General features: G+C 43.0%; 1 protein-coding gene across 3 annotated transcripts in view; it reads left to right on the top strand.

Moving 5' to 3' along the window:
* Nucleotides 1-19,550, top strand: part of tmem104 (transmembrane protein 104) — a 124,261-nt gene that overhangs the window by 15,059 nt on the left and 89,652 nt on the right. For all 3 annotated transcript variants that reach the window (XR_014570162.1, XR_014570163.1, XM_083780237.1), the window contains exons 7-8: nt 7,684-7,783; nt 10,859-10,955. Coding sequence is in view for 1 of the 3 variants with exons in the window: in XM_083780237.1 (XP_083636363.1) it covers nt 7,684-7,783; nt 10,859-10,955 (197 nt within the window). In the remaining 2 variants the exon portion in view is untranslated. The remainder of the gene's footprint in view (nt 1-7,683; nt 7,784-10,858; nt 10,956-19,550) is intronic.

Below are 19,550 nucleotides of genomic sequence, written 5' to 3'. Positions count from 1 at the left end.
ATTAACGGCTGCACATAATGAGACGTGATGGACCTAGCTGCTGGGCCGCACGCTGAGGTGAACAGGTTAACTGAAATGGTTAGAAGTAATCATAGGCTTTTAATGCCACGCCGTCATATTTGTGTGTCAGGGAGGTAGTCCATCATCGATTAATGGCGCTGTCGGTTCTAATGGGCAGTTATTCTTTTTTACTCAAGTAAAAGTAATGCCACAGTATGGAAATGTTTGTTTTCGAAGATATTTTAAAGTTGGTCAAACCTTTTGAATAGCCTAGTATAGACTAGGGGTTTTGTATTACTAATGCAAATCTGTAGTAACTAAAGTGTTCTAATAATTGTAGAGGAGTAAAAAGAAATGTAATCATTGAAACATGGCTATCTTTACGTAAAGTCAAGGCACCTCAAAATTGGGCTCAAGTACAGTAATTAACCCATTTAAACCGAGAAAGCATTTGTCTCTTTTAAAATGTTTGTGTTGGCTATTCAAAAATAGCAGATCTACAAGCTCACAGCGCTGCGTGCTAGTATAGATCTGCTATTTCTGGAGGGAAAAAAATAAAAACAAAAGAAAAACAATCTGGTGTGAGAACTAGTGATTTAGATAGCATTAGCAGAATCAGCTTCAGGTCTTTCCACCTCTACTTTATAGTGTTATGAGCTCATCATTGTTGAATGTGTCGTCAGAGTTAACCTTAAGCGGTCGAAGGCCGGAGTGTCAGGTGAGACCTCTTAATGTGGGGCGGAGGTGACAGAGACACACAGCTGACCACTTGGCCCCCTCCGTGACTTCTGACTGTTCCTGTTAACCGTGATACTTTTGGAGGCGTGCTGGTGACTGGTCGGCCATCGCTAGGCGCGGCCGTTTGGCTTGTTCGGACGCCAAGCTGCACTGGGATATATGTAGCAAAGTGCTTATCAAACATCTTCATGTCAAGGACACCCACATTGATAACGTGTTAGGAGTTAGGACGCCATTCTGAAAAGGTGTTTTACTGCTTTGTCGCCTACGCACCTAACCTGACTCCGCCAGATTGCGGCAGTATTGAGTTCACAAGTTCCCTCCTCCTGCCTGCATCTGGTCTCTCTTATATCACTCCGATCAGCATTTGATCGGAGTGCATCGTCTCTGCCTGAGAGACCAGATGGGAGCAGGAGGAGGAACTCTCTGCTGCCGCCATCTACGCACCTGCTGTTAAGTAAGTTGAGTCTTCTCTTCAATCATGTTCACAAGAGATATAAAAACTATTAAAAAGACACACGGAATGCTTGAAAATCAGCCAGTCCTATAAGCTCACTTCTTATATTCCAACATTCAGTGCCAAAAACACAAGTAAATCATTAATCTCAATTAATAGTGACAATTAGTCGTCAACTTAAATCAGGTTAGGTGCCCTCTAGGGTGAGGTCGCTTCTCGCCCTCAGGCGTCTTACTGGTAATATTACTTTATTTACCTTATTAATTTCCAACACTGATCGTGACAGCCCTGTAAGTGGCCGGAGTCTATGGTCTGGACTGGAGCAAGGCTACAAATATTGACCCCACTTTGAGAAACACTGGTTTAACTCATTTTACATTATACCATAAACATAATATAGCTATTCTGATTGTTAATTCATTTTCTTCTTCTTCTCCCTCTGTGCTAAACCTTTCCTAGTAATTAAAACGGACTGCTTGTTTAAGAGGCACTCTTGAGAGAGCGTTTTGATTTCCTCCTGGGCTGTAGTTGACATAGCAGCAGTACAAAGAAGAGAACAGGGCTTGGAATAAGGCCACGGGTATGGTGGTATCAGCATAGTCGTTGGTGGCGACTGACAGGAATGTTGATGGTGGTGTTGGGGGTGCTGCGGTTTTATCTGCAGCGTCCCGAAGGTGAGAGCTGTTACTATAGCCTTATTCATTGATGATTTGAAAGTTGATTAGGAGACGACTTTGGCTAAAGTCACAAAGCGCTAGGACTGACAGGCGGGCGGACAGTCGGACGGATGAACGGATGACAGAGGCCTGCCCTTGCATCGACATCATCTCTCAACCCTCACCGAATACATTTACTCAAGTACTGTTGCTCAAGTGTAGCTTGGAGGTACTTTTACTTTGCATGAGTATATCTAGTCTAAGACTTTATGCTTTATACTGTACCGCGCTACATCTCGGAGGCAAATGTACTTTCTTTTTACTTGTTATTAGAACACTTTAGTTACTAGTTACTTTGCATATTTAGCTTATTAAAAAATATACATTAATCACTTAAGCCCTATTAGTTAAGGTATTCAAAAGTAACTGATCTACAAGCTTGCAACGCGTCACAACGGCCCTCAAAAATAAAATAAATCAGAGTACATCTTCCACCACTAACCTTCGCTCACCGGCGTGGGGCAATTATGTGTTGCACTCCGCTGGGCCGGCTGTGCAAACAGAGGAGGGGGATTGCCTTTTCTGTCTGCCATCCTACCCTTGACATCCACAGAGGCTCTGGTTGAGAATACTTAATCAGCCCGCTCCGCTTGCGTTAATGAGAGCCCGACGCAGTGCACATTCATTTTTAATACCCTAATGACTTTTTCTTAAATGTCATACTTGCGCTGTTAAGAGCAGCACAGGCTCTGAAAATGGCAAACGGGGAGAGCACGGCATGCACCAGCCACAAGACGGATGGGCATGTTTGTGTCTTTGTCTTCCATACAATTACCGTGAGCCCCGACCAGTGGTGTTTTCTGGGGGGAGGGCTATCCCTTCCAACATCTGGCTTTTGGAAATTACGTCATATGACAACCAGGTCTATGGACTTTTTAATGTTTGTTTAGAGTACTAAACGTGACATCCTGTGGCAGCCAAGACTATGGACTTTTAATGTTTGTGAGGCGCCCCTCACTTCACACGAGTGCAATTTCCTTTTTTTTAAACAAGGTTTTAATGATATCCCGGAGCGCCAAGGTCGCCTTTAACGTGCTATTTAGCATTCTATAATATTTTACATATCATGTTGGCTTACCGCATATCAAAGCTCTCCATTGGCTTTCCCTTCAGCCTCAATGCATTGAAAAACAGAAAGGTGGAGGCTGGAGTATTTCTAGTCCTTTTTATGAGATTTCCAGCTAAGATCGCGCTATGAAAAAAGTGACCATGTTTAGCGGCTCAATAGCAACTCCCGGTGACCGCACGCAGAATGTCACATTTCACAAGTTTTCTCAATTTGTTTTAAAAATTTGTCCAAATCTTTTGAAAATGGCAGATCTACAACCTCACATCGCGTTGCATCGTGATTCGTGACTCATTGTGAGCTTGTACATCAGCAATCTTTTACAGACAATTGTATATTGCATGTTTTGTCATCTCAATATACATAACTTGTAGTGGAGTACATAGTACAATATTTGCCTCTGACACGCAGTGCAGTAGAATTATATAGTATTAATGATGGACATAAAATAAAAGTAACTCAAATTTGTAGTTAAGTAAAGTACTTAATTTGTTTCCCCTAATGGAAGACGAATTACCATGAGCCACGGCTAGACTAGTTTTCCATGTCAGATTTGTAAAGGATGCACTTTAATTTCAGGAGGCTGCGCCATTACGGCTTAACTGTGATTACCCCCTCCTCTCCAAATCAATATCCTAATTTGAAGTGTCCAGAGTTGGAGCTCGCTCCATGAAAGCTTAATTTGTGTTTCGATAATGAAACCCCTTGGAATCAAAGGCCTTTTTTGTAGGCCGGTGTTCTACTAGGGCTTCCGGGCACCCCCAGGGAATAATGTAGTTGTTGCTTGTTTTAAACCCAGGGCTTAAAGTTCTCAGTCCTGGGGACGGATTTCAGTCCTGAGGATTTCATGGGGGTCATTTAATGAGATCAGTGCAGATTTGCAAAAAAAAACATTTTCAGTCTTGGGATGTTTTTTGGCTTTAAGCCCTGGTTAAACCCAATCTCCCCAATTTAGACCTTATGCCAATTGATTCCCCCCACACACGTTTCCCTGTGTTGTCACTGCTGTTGTATCCTACTGGCTCACCTGCCAGTGAGGAGCCCCCACCGGGAGGACGTAGAGCCTCCGTCCTACTCCTCCGGCCCAACACTCCCTGCTGACGGATACCGCCACAGCCTGCAGAGATAAAGTATTTGCAGTGAGTCCAGTGACAAATATCACCCCTCCCCGCACGGCTTCCCTTCCCCAAACACAGGCAATTGTGTTGGACTATACCAGATGCACCACGGTGGATTCAAACCTTCAGTGTGCGCCACAGGCTGCACACTGCACTTTGTGACAGTGAGGGTAGCGTTGCACCTCTACTGTGGTGCTATCACTGCATGCCTTTGACTGACTCTCACACAGGGCTCCGACTGCATGTCTGTCTGCAAGCTGTCCTGCAACAGTTCTCTTTTCAAGGTTTCTTTCTTTCTTTCCTTCCTTCCTTCCTTCCTTCCTTCCTTCCTTCCTTCCTTCCTTCCTTCCTTCCTTCCTCTTGCTCACAACATCACATTGCAGCGCAGTGTACTGTTTTGCTATTAAAAGAAACATGCATATATATTTTAAAGGACCAGCTCAAAATAGGGTTTTAGATTTAACCAAAGTGGTTAAGTCTGTCTTCTATTGGCCATTTCCTTAAAACCGTTTATGTGACGACATACAGTAACTGGTCTCTCCAGCCCTGTTTGGCATCACACCAGGACCGTGGTGAAGTGGTAACTGTCATTATTTCTCAGAGCAGAGGCCTAACTTAAGTCCTTTCCCCTCCGGTCTGTGCCGTGAAGAGGCCATCAGGCCTGATGTCATTCAGAGGCAGGGATAGGATGATGGATAGTGACGTGGTAGCCAGCCACACGGGGGGGGGGGGAACTGCAGCTCCTAGGTGAAGAGGCGTTTTGCAGCAGTTTGAGCCCGTGGACACTGGTGTAATGGGGAGGTATTAGTTACAGTGCCTGGCAGGCCTGGCATCATCTCGGTCACACGGCATCCTCACCCTGCTATCGCTCACTGACAGCCCTGCGTGGCTACAGAGCCCCGCTAATGTGCACGCCCTACACCAGGGCCAGGTGCACACATTATAGAGAGAGAAAACTAGGGCTGAAACAATCGATTTTCTTAAATCTTCGGGTAAGTGATATATTTTGGTTAAACCAAAAACAAAACCACTGTATTATGAACCAAAAACAAAACCACTGTATTTTGATATTACTAATCACTGATATACTGTACGCTACAGTGTTTGTTCAGTTGTACAATTTACAATTTAGGGATTTAGCAGCTCCCAAATCACAAAGCGATTTAAGGTAAACAAGATGCTTCAGCATTTTTGTGTCATCACTTATTCCAATTGCACTTGTTTTAATCTGTATCTAGCACTCAACCTATATATTGTCAGAATCGGTTTGTTTGCGTTTGTGTACAGGCTTAAAGAATGACTTTGAGAGCTGCTTCAGCTCACAATGTAAGTCAATGAGGAGAACATTTTAAATAATCAATTTCTAGTCAATGGTCCAACTATTATTTTAGATTTCTCCACCTTTAGAGTTACATCATGGAAAAGTGCCCGTGCTGTGGTAAACAGCGTGCCTACTCCTTCCTGCCGTGAACAGATATTTATCACATTGTGGATCATTATGTCCACCCCCCTGGTCTGACACAAATTCAACCGCAGCTGGTGTCGTCCACCTCTCAGCCATTTATCCATACAAGATAAACCCATCTTCCCTATGAAAACCATAAACCCATCACCTTTTTATTTCTTTTTAATGGACTCGCCGCTCTCATTTCCCTGGCAGTAATGAATGGGCAGAGGAGGGGGGGGGACGGACAGACAGACAGACCGTTGGACCGACAGACCGTCAGTCGAACCGCCTTCGGAGACCCCGAGGCGTGTGATATATGACTAGGGCAACGAAGCGATCTGTCATCCCACTGAAAGCTCTCAATCCCTGGGCTGCGCTGGCTCGCCGCCGCAGCCTGGGAGGAAACAGTTAAAGGACCAATGCCACCTTTTCTGTGTGGGGCGAGAGAGGGACGGGCCGAAAACAGTTAAAGGACCAATGGCACCTTTTCTGACATGTGGGTCCTTAATGATTTCATTCCTGTAATGCAGTGATTCTCAGACTTTTATTTCAAGGAGCCCTATTAGCTCAGTGTATACACATGGAAACCAAATGAACCCTCACGGGTACATTTTGTTCGATGTGTAGAGTCTCAGAGTCACATAACCATAACGATCCATTAAGGTTCCTAACCATCATTTATCATTTAGCGGGGGACCCCATGGGACCTCTTCGAGGACCCCTGAGAACCACTTAACCACACTTGCTGATGTTGATGATGTTCTCACTTCAATTTTGTATATATATATATATATATATGAGCATATCTCCTCCACAGCTCGGTTTCATCCGGTTGCTCCATCACTCCTATCTGGGTCAACGGCACTATGTCACGCCCGGCTGGAAATATCAATCACACTAATTAAAAGTATTCACTTGCTGATGGTGATGCTGGTCGTTGCCCTGTACCTTCCACGCCCACAAGCTCTTACAGCCAGCCTTGTGGGTAATTTATCATTCAGGTTTAGAATCTTCAAAGTTTGTGGTGTGTGTGTGTGTGTGTGTATATATATATATATATATATATATATGTGCTATGTTTCATGCCTATTATGTTTATATACGCATATATTAAGCTGAAGCTATATATGTTGAACAATATTTGAAACAAATTAAAAAAACATTTAATTAAATATTGAACCAGACATTTATTTGCAAAAGAAAACTTATTGAACATAACAAAGTAGGCCCATTAGCACCAATAATGGACATGGTGGGTATGATGAGGAGTAATATAAACAAATCTATGAAGCAATCAATGCTGCAGCCTTATGTGAAGGGAAGGCAACCCATTTGGACCAATGGAATCTGGAAATCTCTCAGCAGCTCTGAAAGCCTCTTATCAATTTGCATGAAAGCCTTTCTAAAAAAAAGAAAAGGAAAGAAAAGTGAATAATTGCATTTATGTTTTTAGTGGGGGGGTCCCTCTATCAGCTAATCAGGGTCCTTCCTTGGCCTTAACAACTTTGAACGTTTTTTCCACAATCTTTCCACATAAACGTGTTGTGTGATCAACATTTTCCCCACGGGTGACTGGACTACATGAAAACTGTGCAACCGCACCAACCTGCTCATTAGGAGCAGTTGGGGGTTTAGTGTCTTGCTCAAGGACACTTCCACTGTACAGTAACACAGTGATCCCATTCCAAGCATGGGCACTCTACCTCCTGAGCCTCTGCCTGTCCCCTACAATCCCAATTTAACATTGGAACATATGCATACGGAACACATTTCTGTTTGCCTGGTAATCAGAAAATGCACAGGGCAGATATGAGAAATAACTGAACTACCGTATACAAATGAATTAATACATTATTTTTTATACAAACAAAAGCAGAAATAGCTGATCTACAAGCTTATAACGCTTCACAAAATGACATGTTATATTAAGCTTGCAGATCAAATAATTGCCATTAGACTACTAATAATTGTGACAGGCCTATTTCTGGTAATGTATTACTATGTGAGCCAGCAGCGCAAAACAATAAAATAAATGCTATGAACAGGTGATGTAATAACCACATAGCTACTAGTGGCCAAAACACTCGTGAAAAGGCATAACTCCACGCAGTACAAATGACTGGTTTGTGTCTGTCTTGCAGTTGGTGTGAACATGTTCTACCTCTGCATCATCGTGTACCTGTATGGAGACCTGGCCATCTACGCTGCCGCCGTGCCCATATCACTCACTGAAGTGGCCTGGTAAGAGAAACCTCACCAATCCGACCTATCAATTATAGCTTATCTATCTATCTATCTATCTATCTATCTATCTATCTATAATCGTTGCACCCCTACTGGTAAGCGCAACTTCACCAACCCATGACTTTCTGTCATGTTTGTGCCCCAGCCGTGCAATGGCGGACAAGCTCGCAACACATTGCGTCCACTGCGCATTGTGAGCTTGTAGGTTAGGCTATTCTCTACCCACAGAGTATTGAATTGGGCTTCAAGTTCCCTTTGACCTTGGTTCCATCGCCAGCCCTCCTCCCTTCTCTAAGCGGGGTTTTTGGCAGGACACAGCAGGACCTCTCTACACTCCTCCCCAGTGTCTCCAGACTTGTCCTCGTACGCTTGGCTGTCTTCCTCGTGTGCTCCTGAGCGCGTCCAGAGAGAGAGAGAGGGACAATAAAGCGTTTCCTGACCTCATGCCGGCACCACTGCTGGCGTAGCGTCCCTGTTGACTTGGCTGGCCGACAGCTTCTTTATTGCGCCTTAGTTGGGCAGACGGGGTGTGAATGAGCTAGTTCATTTTAGTTGGAGACAGTGGTGGGAGAAGAGGTACTCTGATTTGTTTCACTTGAGTAAAAGTAGCAGTACCACTGGTAATAGTCCTGTGTTCAAGATCTTACTTTAGTAGAATTATAAAAGTATCAGCGTCAACATATACTTGCAGTATGTATTGATTCACTGATTCATTCATTCATTGAATTGAATACTTTATTAGCAGGATTATTAGGCTAAGAGTACAAGTTAGGTTACATTATGCTAAAAGAGAATACAAAAACCCAGGGCTTGTTTCCATGTGGTCCACATGATGAATGGTGAATTGAGTGTATTTGTCTCAATTCATAAATAAGACATGCAATGAAATGCACTGCAATACATACTGTATATTGGTAGAAAACCCAGTAGCATCAAAAGGTATATTTACAAATAAAGGAAGGGTGGGTGCAGAGGATGCTACTACCAAGGTATTCCAAGTTGTTCTACTACCTGAGTGTATTTTAATCTCATTCAACTGCATTCCACTTTTTGTTTGCAGCATAGTAGGATTCCACCATGTTTGAGTTAAGATTTTGCGGGAACGCTTTCAGATAAGGCTTACTTAATATTAATATTATGTTCTGTAATAATAATCTAAATCTGTACGTAAGTAGTAACTAAATGATTATAGTAGAGTACAATAAAATTAAACATTTCTTCCCTCATTTTTGCTCCATGATCTTGTCTAACATCACCAATGGTTGTTCAATGAGCCACAAGGGCTTGTGTAGGCTTATTTCATGGGCATTCATTAAAAAAGAATAAGTTTTAAAGAATGAGCAGGCCATAATAGAACATTACAACTACATTTCAACCTCTGATACCAATGCTGTCAGGCGGAGACCTTGTGCCTCCGTATTGCTACTTTGTCTAATGACAGAAATAGCTGATCTACAAGCTCTCAGGAGGTGGCAAACTAATACATTTAATCCACTGGAGCACAGGTTCTTTTTTATTTCTGTTCCCTGAAAATGGAACGGCTTTTGAACACGCAAGGTTTCCTCCTGACACAGCGACGAGCAGCCGCTGAACCGTGTCCGCCCCAAAAAGCCTCATTACGATCAAACGCCTCCGCCGCACGCCAGCGCTCCAAGATGAATCGACGCTTGAAAGCAACGCTCTCTTCCCTTAAGAGTCAGACTGCAGGTGGCCCAGGCAGGTGCCTAATGATTCTATTGACGCTCCAGCCCTGTCGCTCTTTGCCACCAGCGGCGTAGCGCTGTCTTGTGATCGCTTTTGAGTGGCGCTCATTAATTCTCCACCATCCGGAGAGATGCCAGGCGCACCACATCGTCGTACCCCTCCTCCTTTTCATCCCCTCCGATCTACAACATCAAGTGGGGAAACCTTTTTTAACTGACTGCCGTCTTCACATCTCCGTGGTTGGATATAAATGACAAAAAGGAAAAGAAAAATAATTCCGCCCTCTTCTTTACACCTGTAAATATGTGATGTGACAATAAAGTTGATTCTGAAATTGTTAAATCCTTATGCACAGACGCTCCTGACGGCTGCGGAGACGGATGATTGTAGTCACTCATGTCATCTGAAACATTGCTGTTGTAGCGATGAACCAAGTATACTGTATGCATGTAACCACACTCCTCAGTGTTAACTCTGAGTAGGCCTGTCACCATTACACATTTAAGTTGACGATCAATTGTAGCACAGTCACAGAGAATTGCGATCAACGATTGAATTGTGTTGAACATTGGAGCATATGAATAAAGAACATTTAACTCTCAAAGTTTATCCCCAAGCACTCAGGATATTGTTGCGCAGCCACGTGATTCAGAGTTCATATTGTTGAGCAGGCATGTGATTTAGAGCAGTGGTTCCCAAACTTTTTCATGTCAAGTACCCCCAAATTGACACTACTTAGCCCGCGGACCCCCATTTGAAAATATATGCCAGGGACCCCCATAAGAGAAGATTTTTACGGCTCTAGCAGTGATTCTCAACCAGTATAATTTCAAGGACCCCCAGTTTGACATGCATTAGGCTACGGACCCCCATTTAATGGACCCGTCAGGGTCCATTAAATGGGGGTCCATTTGCTTCCATTTGTACACTCTTAGAGTTCCAGACCCATAAGGGTCCATTTGGTTCCATTTGTACACTCTCAGAGTTCCAGTCCCATAAGGGTCCATTTGGTTCCATTTGTACACTCTCAGAGTTCCAGACCCATAAGGGTCCATTTGGTTACAAACTGTCATTTAGCTGGGTACCCCCTGGAACTCCCTCAGGTACGTACCCCTGGGGGTCCCCGGACCCCACTTTGGGAACCACTGATTTAGAGTACACTTGCCTTAGAGTTTACAGAATTAAATCATGATTCCTATTTCTGTGTGTGTGTGTGTGTGTGTGTGTGTGTGTGTGTGTGTGTGTGTGTGTGTGTGTGTGTGTGTGTGTGTGTGTGTGTGTGTGTGTGTGTGTGTGTGTGTGTGTGTGTGTGTGTGTGTGTGTGTGTGTGTGTGTGCCTGCATTTGGTTCTGTGTCCTTCCTGTGCAGTGGGAACCACTCATGCAGCGCCAAAGGCACAAAATACAACGACACTGACTCGTGCTGGGGAGCCGTCACCCGGAAGGACGCCTACAGGGTGTTTTTGGTAAGTACCACCACCTCGACCGTCCGTTCCCTCTCTCTCTCTCGACCCCCTGTTGGCTAGGACCGTCATGATTACAAGTTGATGATTAATTGTCATGGTTTATTATTATTTTTGTCAGGTGAAACCTGACTAATGAAAGCTCATGAAATGTAAGCAACCTAGTCATCAATGGGAGTCGCCCCCATGCTGCCTAAGCCAATGGAAGCCGCCTAAACGCTGACTAAGCCAATGGGAGCCGCCTAAACGCCGCCAGCCATTCGCGTAGTAGCGACTCTGGATTTGAGTAAAACCGATGAGTAAATAGTAAAACTATAAATCTAGTGGCTGGGGGCGTTTCCAAGGAAGAAGGAAGGAATCCGCTGAAGTTACCATTAGCAGACCGCAAGGTTGTGACACAGAAACATACACGTTACAAAAATAATAATAATAGTATTTTTGCGCTGAACATTGGAACGTTACAATTAGTATTTCTGTTCGCCTTTTAGGCTTCATAATCACAAATTGCACAGGGCAGATATGACAAATAAAAATAACTTAAATATCAAAATAAATCACTGGCACATTTCATAATAATTAATACAAAGTGCTTCATTGAAGGTCAAGTTTCACTTTATTAGTATCAGCATGAGACATATTGAAGTAGCAAACATGAATGACCATTTCACATTATTGGACTATAATTATTGATCATTAACTACTTATTCCCATGATCTATTCTAGAAGCTCACAACAGGTTGCATCGAGACTTTTCAGTATGATGAATTACTCTACATTTTTATTGACTAATTATTGATAATTAATCTCAACGGCTTGTCAAGTAATTGTAGTGGTTTAAAAAGTTAAATGTCTGCCTCTGACATGTCGTAGAATAATGGCAATACTCGAGTGGAATTGTACTGAAGCAAATCTACTTGATTATTGTAGACCACCTTATTCCCCTGACACCCCAACCCGCCGCAGACAGAGTATGCATGTGACCTTGAAGCATTAAGAGAACCAAAACTCTTGCCGCGTCTCGCTCCTTGCTTTAACACTGCCTTCTTGACAGTGATAGATGGGCTGATCTCCTCCTGTATTATTCCCCTGCCCAAACCCACCCACCCCCCCCTTGTTTTCTTTCCTCCCTTCCTTTTTACCCTCACTCATTTAAAAAAACTAAACAAAAAACTGCCATAGACTAGCCCAAAACAATTGGCTAATAAAGGATTTGTTTCCCTATCTCAAATAAGGTAATCCTCCTTGCCCGGTGTGTAAGCAACTGAATCAGCCTGATTTATTGGAACACACCGTTCTTGGTTTGTTTACACTGTGCTGCCGCTGCGGTCTTTGTATTAAAACTGCTCCTGGTAGAATGGATGGCTTTAACCTACTGTAATACCTACAGTATATAGATTTTTTATGAGCAGACGTATATTGTCCGGTGCCGACAACTGGTGATTTCTGTGGTTGGACCGGCAATGTTTTCTGAAGGGAGTGTACAACGGTGAGCTGTAAACTAACAAGGGACTCACATGTACACATGTACAAGTACTTTAGAGCTAGGGCTCTGACCGGTGTGTCCAATTAAATACAATGTGTTGTACTGATTAATCTGAATGAGTCTCATCATCGAAGGTCACAGTGTTTCTCAAACGGTGTGTAGGTCGCGTACTAGTTTCCTTTTTTTTGTGGGTCGCAAGTAAATATCCCCTTTATTTTCGTTTCTTAAATGAAAAATAATCAATCAATCGTTCCCTACATATCTATCTATCTATCTATCTATCTATCTATCTATCTATCTATCTATCTATCTATCTATCTATCTATCTATCTATCTATCTATCTATCTATCTATCTATCTATCCATCCATCCATCCATCCATCCATCCATCCATCCATCCATCCATCCATCCATCCATCCATCCATCCATCCATCCATCCATCCATCCATCCATCCATCCATCCATCCATCCATCCATCCATCCATCCATCCATCCATCCATCCATCCATCCATCCATCCATCCATCCATCCATCCATCCATCCATCCATCCATCCATCCATCCATCCATCCATCCATCCATCCATCCATCCATCCATCCATCCATCAAAAAAAAAGTAATCGATTAAAAACTATTCTATTTTCAAACTATTTTCAAAAGTGGTTAATGAATCTAATAAAATAAATCAAATAATTCCCATAAATACGAGTGTGAGAAGTAGTGACAATAGCAAATCTACAAGCTCACAGTGCAAAGCGACACATTGTGAGCTTGTAGATCTGCTAATTTCACTAGTTTGGGTCCTGGGCCAAACGTCAAATATTTGAGCTCGAGACCCAAAAGATAAATTATTTATCTTTTGGGTCTCGAGCTCAAATATTTTGGGAACCACTGCAGAACACATACTCACATGTGTATACTTGTAACCAAATGGACCTGTGAGGATCCATTTGAGGATTTTGCTGTGTACAGCAGGCACATTCCTTTTAAGCCTTTCTTCTCACACACAATTCTTCACTGAGGTCAGACTTATGTTCAAGGCCGTTTCTGTAGAGTTTGTGCAAGATGTCATACATTTCTTATCATTATGAAAATGACAAGCGTATTTCCATAATAATTGCTTGCTCATTCTTTTTTATGTATTTCTTTGCACAGGGTCAATGTTGACCTTGTCTGCGAACATTGTAACGAGGCCTCCGGTATTCACTGGAAACTCAAAAGAACCTTGTGGGCCAGTCGAAATACTAGACTGAACTCCTCCACTGTTTATTAAAGATACTGTCTTTTGATATTAGCAGCTTAGAGGCATTGCAGAGTGTTGTTTTGGCAATACTTGTTTTTATTCCTTTGAAAACATATTGGATCCCCCCCCAACCCCCCGTAGAGATGAGATCTCTGAGTTTTGATAAAACATTCATCACAAGTGTGCATGTGCACATAGCAGTGTTCCTTGTCCAGTGCCCTGCCCCCTATACTGTTCATTCACTCCAGCATGGTACATTTGCAATGAGACATAATACATTTTGCACAATTGTATTACGGAGTATCGGTTGAAGCATTATAACGTTCCCCGGAGTAAAAAAAACAAAAAATGCCACGGTCTGAATTGCCCTTTAAATACTTGGCCACACACTGAATGATGCGTCTAAATAATGCACCATTACCTTCCAAGGTTCCTAGTACCAACCAGGGTGAAAAGAGTTATCAAAATCTCTCCCACCTAAGATCCACTGCGCACGCACGCACACACGCACGTTGTGACATGCTGTGGCCTCTGCTGAATAATGTGTCAGGTTATGAGATAGGGGTTGTACTGGCAATATTTCTATATATATATACTCACGATGAAACATTAAACTTTAATTTTGTTCTTTCTGTTTTACTTGGGTCTGACCTTTTTTTTTGTCCACGTTTTGAACTGTCAGGCCTGGTGAGCGTGTGACCTAAACCTGACTCGCGTGTGTGTGTGTGTGTGTGTGTGTGTGTGTGTGTGTGTGTGTGTGTCAAGACATGGTACTCATCTCAGTCAACCTTATGATTTTGTAATTCCTTTCTATTTTGTAATTCAGTTCTATGCTGTGGATCAGAGGTGTCTACCCATTGCAGCAGATGCTGTTGTTTTCAGTGTATGTGGATGGACAAGCAATCAAATCAAATACACCACATCTCTGCACTCAAATGTTTATGCTTATCCACTAATAGGTGTGGTGTGTGTCATGCGGAACCAACGCCCTGCTGTGAGCTTGTAGATCTTTTATTTTCGGCAAATGTTCCACTCAGAATAGGGATGCTTGGGTTCAATAGGTTATGTAAACAAAAAAGCTATCACACAAATATGATAGCTCTGATAGCAGCCTCCCTGGAGTAACTCAGACTAAAATGTTAATGTTATTGGAGAGCCAGTAGAACTCAACTAAAAGACAAGTCATTTTATGTTTGGTTGCACTTGGGTGCTGCACTCTGAATATAGCAGATCTACAAGCTCACAACGCATCACAGCGCGGCATGTTGTGAGCTTATGTAGATCATCTATTTTCAGCATGCAACCAAGTGTAAAATCTGCCATTACAACACCATCAAGGCCTGCCAAAATATATTTTTGTCGACAACATCAATTGTAGATTTAGTTGGCTAAAATCTTTGTGATATTTATTCAGCTAAAATATGACTAAAACTAACTTTTCTTCAAAAGACTGACTAAAACTAAATTGTATTAAAGATTTGCTGACATATTGAACACTGGTAAGACGTAGACCGTAGGGGATTCACAGAATAGTCGAATACTCAAAAAGCCACAACTCAATGTCTTTCACCATCGAGGGGCAGAGCCAATTTTATTTCACAAAACCTCAGGTCCCGCTTTTCAGTGGATGAAAAAATAAGATTTGTCCTGCGATTAGTCGACTATTCGACTATGTTTAGGTATTCAAAGTTGAATGCTAAAAGTAAAAATCACTCCCCTAGTAAGAAGCAAAGCACCTAGGGGCTCATGTCTGTGATGTTGCGTTGACGGATGACTCCCTCCTGGGGGGGACACTGTCGCGTGGCCTGCAGGATGAAACAACGTCCACACCAGCTTAAAAGCTTTACTCCTCCTCCTCCTCCTCCTTATGCGTGACCTTAACTCGACCTGTCACAGCAGTCTGGGCCACGGATTGTGAGTAGGCCTGCTCGTGTCGCGGTCGCCCATGGGCATCAGCGGGCATTCCAGGGGTGGAAAAATGTACAACATTTCTTTTAGGGCCGCTAGCCTCTCCAATGCATGGCTTTGTGAAATGATGTCATGTGGCAGCCACGTCTATGTACTTTGTTTGTTTAGTGCAGTAAATGAGAACATTAGACGTCATCTGGCTTACAGATATTGTGCTCTCGCTGCGCCCCTCACTTCACACGCGTGTGATGTTTTAACTAATGAACGGAACATTGCAGAAACACACCTGATGAAAGTAGAGTCCTCTATCAGAATATTCTTTGAGTCTTGAATGATTAGAAATAATGCCCCCAAAACGATGGCAGTAGCTGCAGACTGTTCTAGAGAAAGTTTGGCAGTTATTGAAATATCAAACGTTGAAATAAAGGTGTAGGGGAAAAGATAGGTGCTGGGGAAACAGTTTGTACTCGCTCTGGAGTGTCGGTCAGAACACTGGACGATGAGGCAAGATACAGAGTCCAACGGTTTTAATGGGAGTTAAGATGGTAGCATGGACAGTATACAGATGCACGGGTATTGCGTGAGGTATTTATATGCGTGTGTGGTTTCTGCGGAATAAACCCAGAAAGGTATATGTCAGCTCTGTATACTGTACTAAAGATAATATTAACGTTTAACACAGAAATAAACAGGTGAAAACATCAGATAAACACAATCAACCAAAATATACATGTTCAGCACCGTGGTTACCTTCATAACTTACTAAACATACAGCAGTTATTCATAATGTTCAACACACTGGAGTTTCATTCCAAGCCACTGACGTCACTAAATGAACCATAGTTACGTTTAGGTTACTAAACTAGAGCGCCGCGAGACGGCCACTGTAGCAGCAGTTGGCAATTATTGGCAATGATTAGATCACGGATGCAGAGCACTCGCGAATGTAAAGAGGGGAATAATATATAGACGGTAAACATACATTCCAAACAAACTGTAAACAATACACAACCCAGGTAAATGCTATGGAATAATCCAGGCAGGTAAACTAGGCTACAATGTCAGGAAAATAGCACAAGACAGCCTTAATAGCGTCATGTCTGTATTGCGGATCAGCGCATGAACACGGGTCATATAAATAAATGACAGAAAGAAAGTTACACTCAGGAATAAGTCACAGCAACATGTAACACAACTCACCACTGTTCAAAGACGCACACAGGGAAATAAAGAACAGGAACAGGGATGTCCGTGGTGATTTTGTGAGCATGATAAACTCCGACAGGAGAAAACAGTCTCTTGGCTTCACTTTGTTTGATTACTAAATGAAAGGTGGGCACACTCCCGCTACCTGCCTGCGGGGCGCGCTCATGCACGCGCTTTGGGAGCGTGCCTCTTGGACTTTGTAACAAACGTAAAAGTAGTCATTATGTAGAATGTCCCATTTCAAGTTTTCAAATGTATACAAATCTTTTGAAAATAGCAGATCTACAAGCTTAAAATATGTCATATGGTGAGCTTGTAGATCTGCTATTTTAAAAAGATCTGCTATTTTCAAATGGCTGACATCTACTGTAGGTCTGAAGTTGGTAATGTACGTAAGTTTCGTAATAATAATCAACATCTACAAAGTAACTAACTAGTACTGTAACTAAAGTTATCACATTATTATAGTGTAGTAAAAGTATAATATTTACCTCTTAGAAGTAGAAGTAAAAGTAGTGAAAACCGGACTCTGCGCCTAAACACCCCAAGCGTCTCGCTCCCATTGTCACGACTGGACGTGCGTTAGATTTAGTGTGAGTCTCTTCAGTGTCGGCATATCCCAATACGGGACGCTGCACAGCGATCACAGTGCTTTTGTTCGGAGCGGCCGACAGATTGTGTGTTATTTTTAGGTCCCACAACAGCTGTCCCTTTTGCAGATGACTAGCCCTGCCCCGGCAGCAGTCCACTCGGGCAACGAGCAGGGAGAGGTGACAAAACCAAGAGCCCCAAATCTTAGCCTAGTTTATTCTTACAGAAGACACTTGTGTAAGATCTTCCATCAATAACTTATTGCCATTATTATTTGCATATGCGCATATCACGCCGCTGTCATGGTTGATTTTGAGGATTGAGCACCACTGTCTACGGGAGGCCTTACATATTGTTCTTCATTTACTGGCTCGCTGTCACAAAGACTTACGCAGTCGCTGCAACGTGTCACGCGGCATGAGGGCATATCCCAAGAGGCATTTTTGGAGTCTGATGAAAGAAAAATGGGCTTTAAAAGTGGTAAATGTGGCAGTAGAAGTTGTGGCTTGGTGGCTCCTGAGAGAAAGCACTGTGAAGCAGAACGCACACAACACTCCAGTTTAAACAGAAGTCTCATGGTGCACGGCCCAACGATATCATTGAACTGAGAAAACAGTCAGCACACAGTAAATGCCCTTTTCACGTAGTTTACCTCTCCACGGACAGAGCAACGTCCGAATAACGTCTCCTCACAGCTTGTAGAAATCCTTTAAAGGTCTGACCTAATACTGTCTGACCGTGATGGTAAACTGCATCTCTCTCTCTCTCTCTGTGTATGTACAGTATGTGTGTATGTGCGTCACTAGGCACTCTGTGCCTTCTGTTACATCCGTTTCACATGGGCCAACTTGTGAAACGGTCGACGACAACACATGCCAGGACTTTGGTCGTATTCGCGCAGCGGCACTGCCCGCTGTGCATGCATGCATTCGACTGGCTCTGGTCCCATAGCTGGCGGGACGCTTCTCCTATAACCTGCTGTGACTGTCTAGTTCCGACGAAGAAGGGACGATTGCTTTGTGATCATGCAAAATGTCACATAGTTGTCATTGATGTATTTGAAACATTATTCAAGATTTTAGGTCCCTGGCCTACTGTCAGTGTGCACAAGAAATGAGGTGATAGAGGTGATATGCAGTCTTAATGTGTTTTTGCAACAGTGGTTCTCAATCTTTACTGTATCAGGGCCCACCCATCTGATGGCATGCTATTCTAATTATCAATCTTTACTGTATCAGGGCCCACCCATCTGATGGCATGCTATTCTAATTATCAATCTTTACTGTATCAGGGCCCACCCATCTGATGGCATGCTATTCTAATTATCAATCTTTACTGTATCAGGGCCCACCCATCTGATGACATGCTATTCTAATTATCAATCAGTGCTAGAAGGCTTTCTTCTTGGTTGTCGTCGTTAGGTCCGCACCAAAGTGGTCCAGGTGTCATTTTGTGCAAAACGCATTATTGGCTATTTTCCCTACCCCACCATAAGCCCTGAATGGATTGTAGTGCTAATTTGCTTATTTCCATCCTCCGAAAATCTTTTTTTTTATAGATCCTCAATTCATAATGTCAACAGTATGTGTAGCATGACACTTTACTGCATAGTAACGCCGTTTTTGTGTTTCAGACGTAAAGCATGAAGTCTCGTCTATCGCGAGACTTCGCAAGCTCCATGCAAGTGGATGGAGCTCACGAAGTCTCGCGATAGAAATAGCCAATAATACATACCTAGGGTAGGTACCTTCACAAAAACATGCAGTAATCCTGGTCTCTAAACTGCCTCCCCCTGGCCAGCCGGGGCGCCTGATGGAGGGGAAAGGAACTGGTTGGAATAACGTGTTCCTTCCACACGCTACGTCCAACCAGGGAAACTCCCCCCTGTCAGGTGTAAAGGAGCAACTTGGACACTCAAGCATGAAGGAAGCATGAGTTAAGTCCGTTGCTCTCCCCAGGTTGGCGGAGGGTGTGTAGAACCCAGGATCACATTAGATGATTGACACAGGGGTGAAAAATGGGTTACAAAATCGTGGGATAAAAAATATATAAAAAAATAATAATAATATGTTTTTTCACAAAATAATCAACTGGACCACTTTTTCCGTTGTGTTCCGTTCACCTCCACCATCTGTTCTCTCCCCTCAAGATAGGATTGCATCCAGCT

Source organism: Protomyctophum parallelum, assembly GCF_964188405.1.
Source record: "Protomyctophum parallelum genome assembly, chromosome: 13".
In the NCBI taxonomy this organism is placed as follows: domain Eukaryota; kingdom Metazoa; phylum Chordata; class Actinopteri; order Myctophiformes; family Myctophidae; genus Protomyctophum; species Protomyctophum parallelum.
This window is presented reverse-complemented; position numbering and strand designations above follow the sequence as displayed.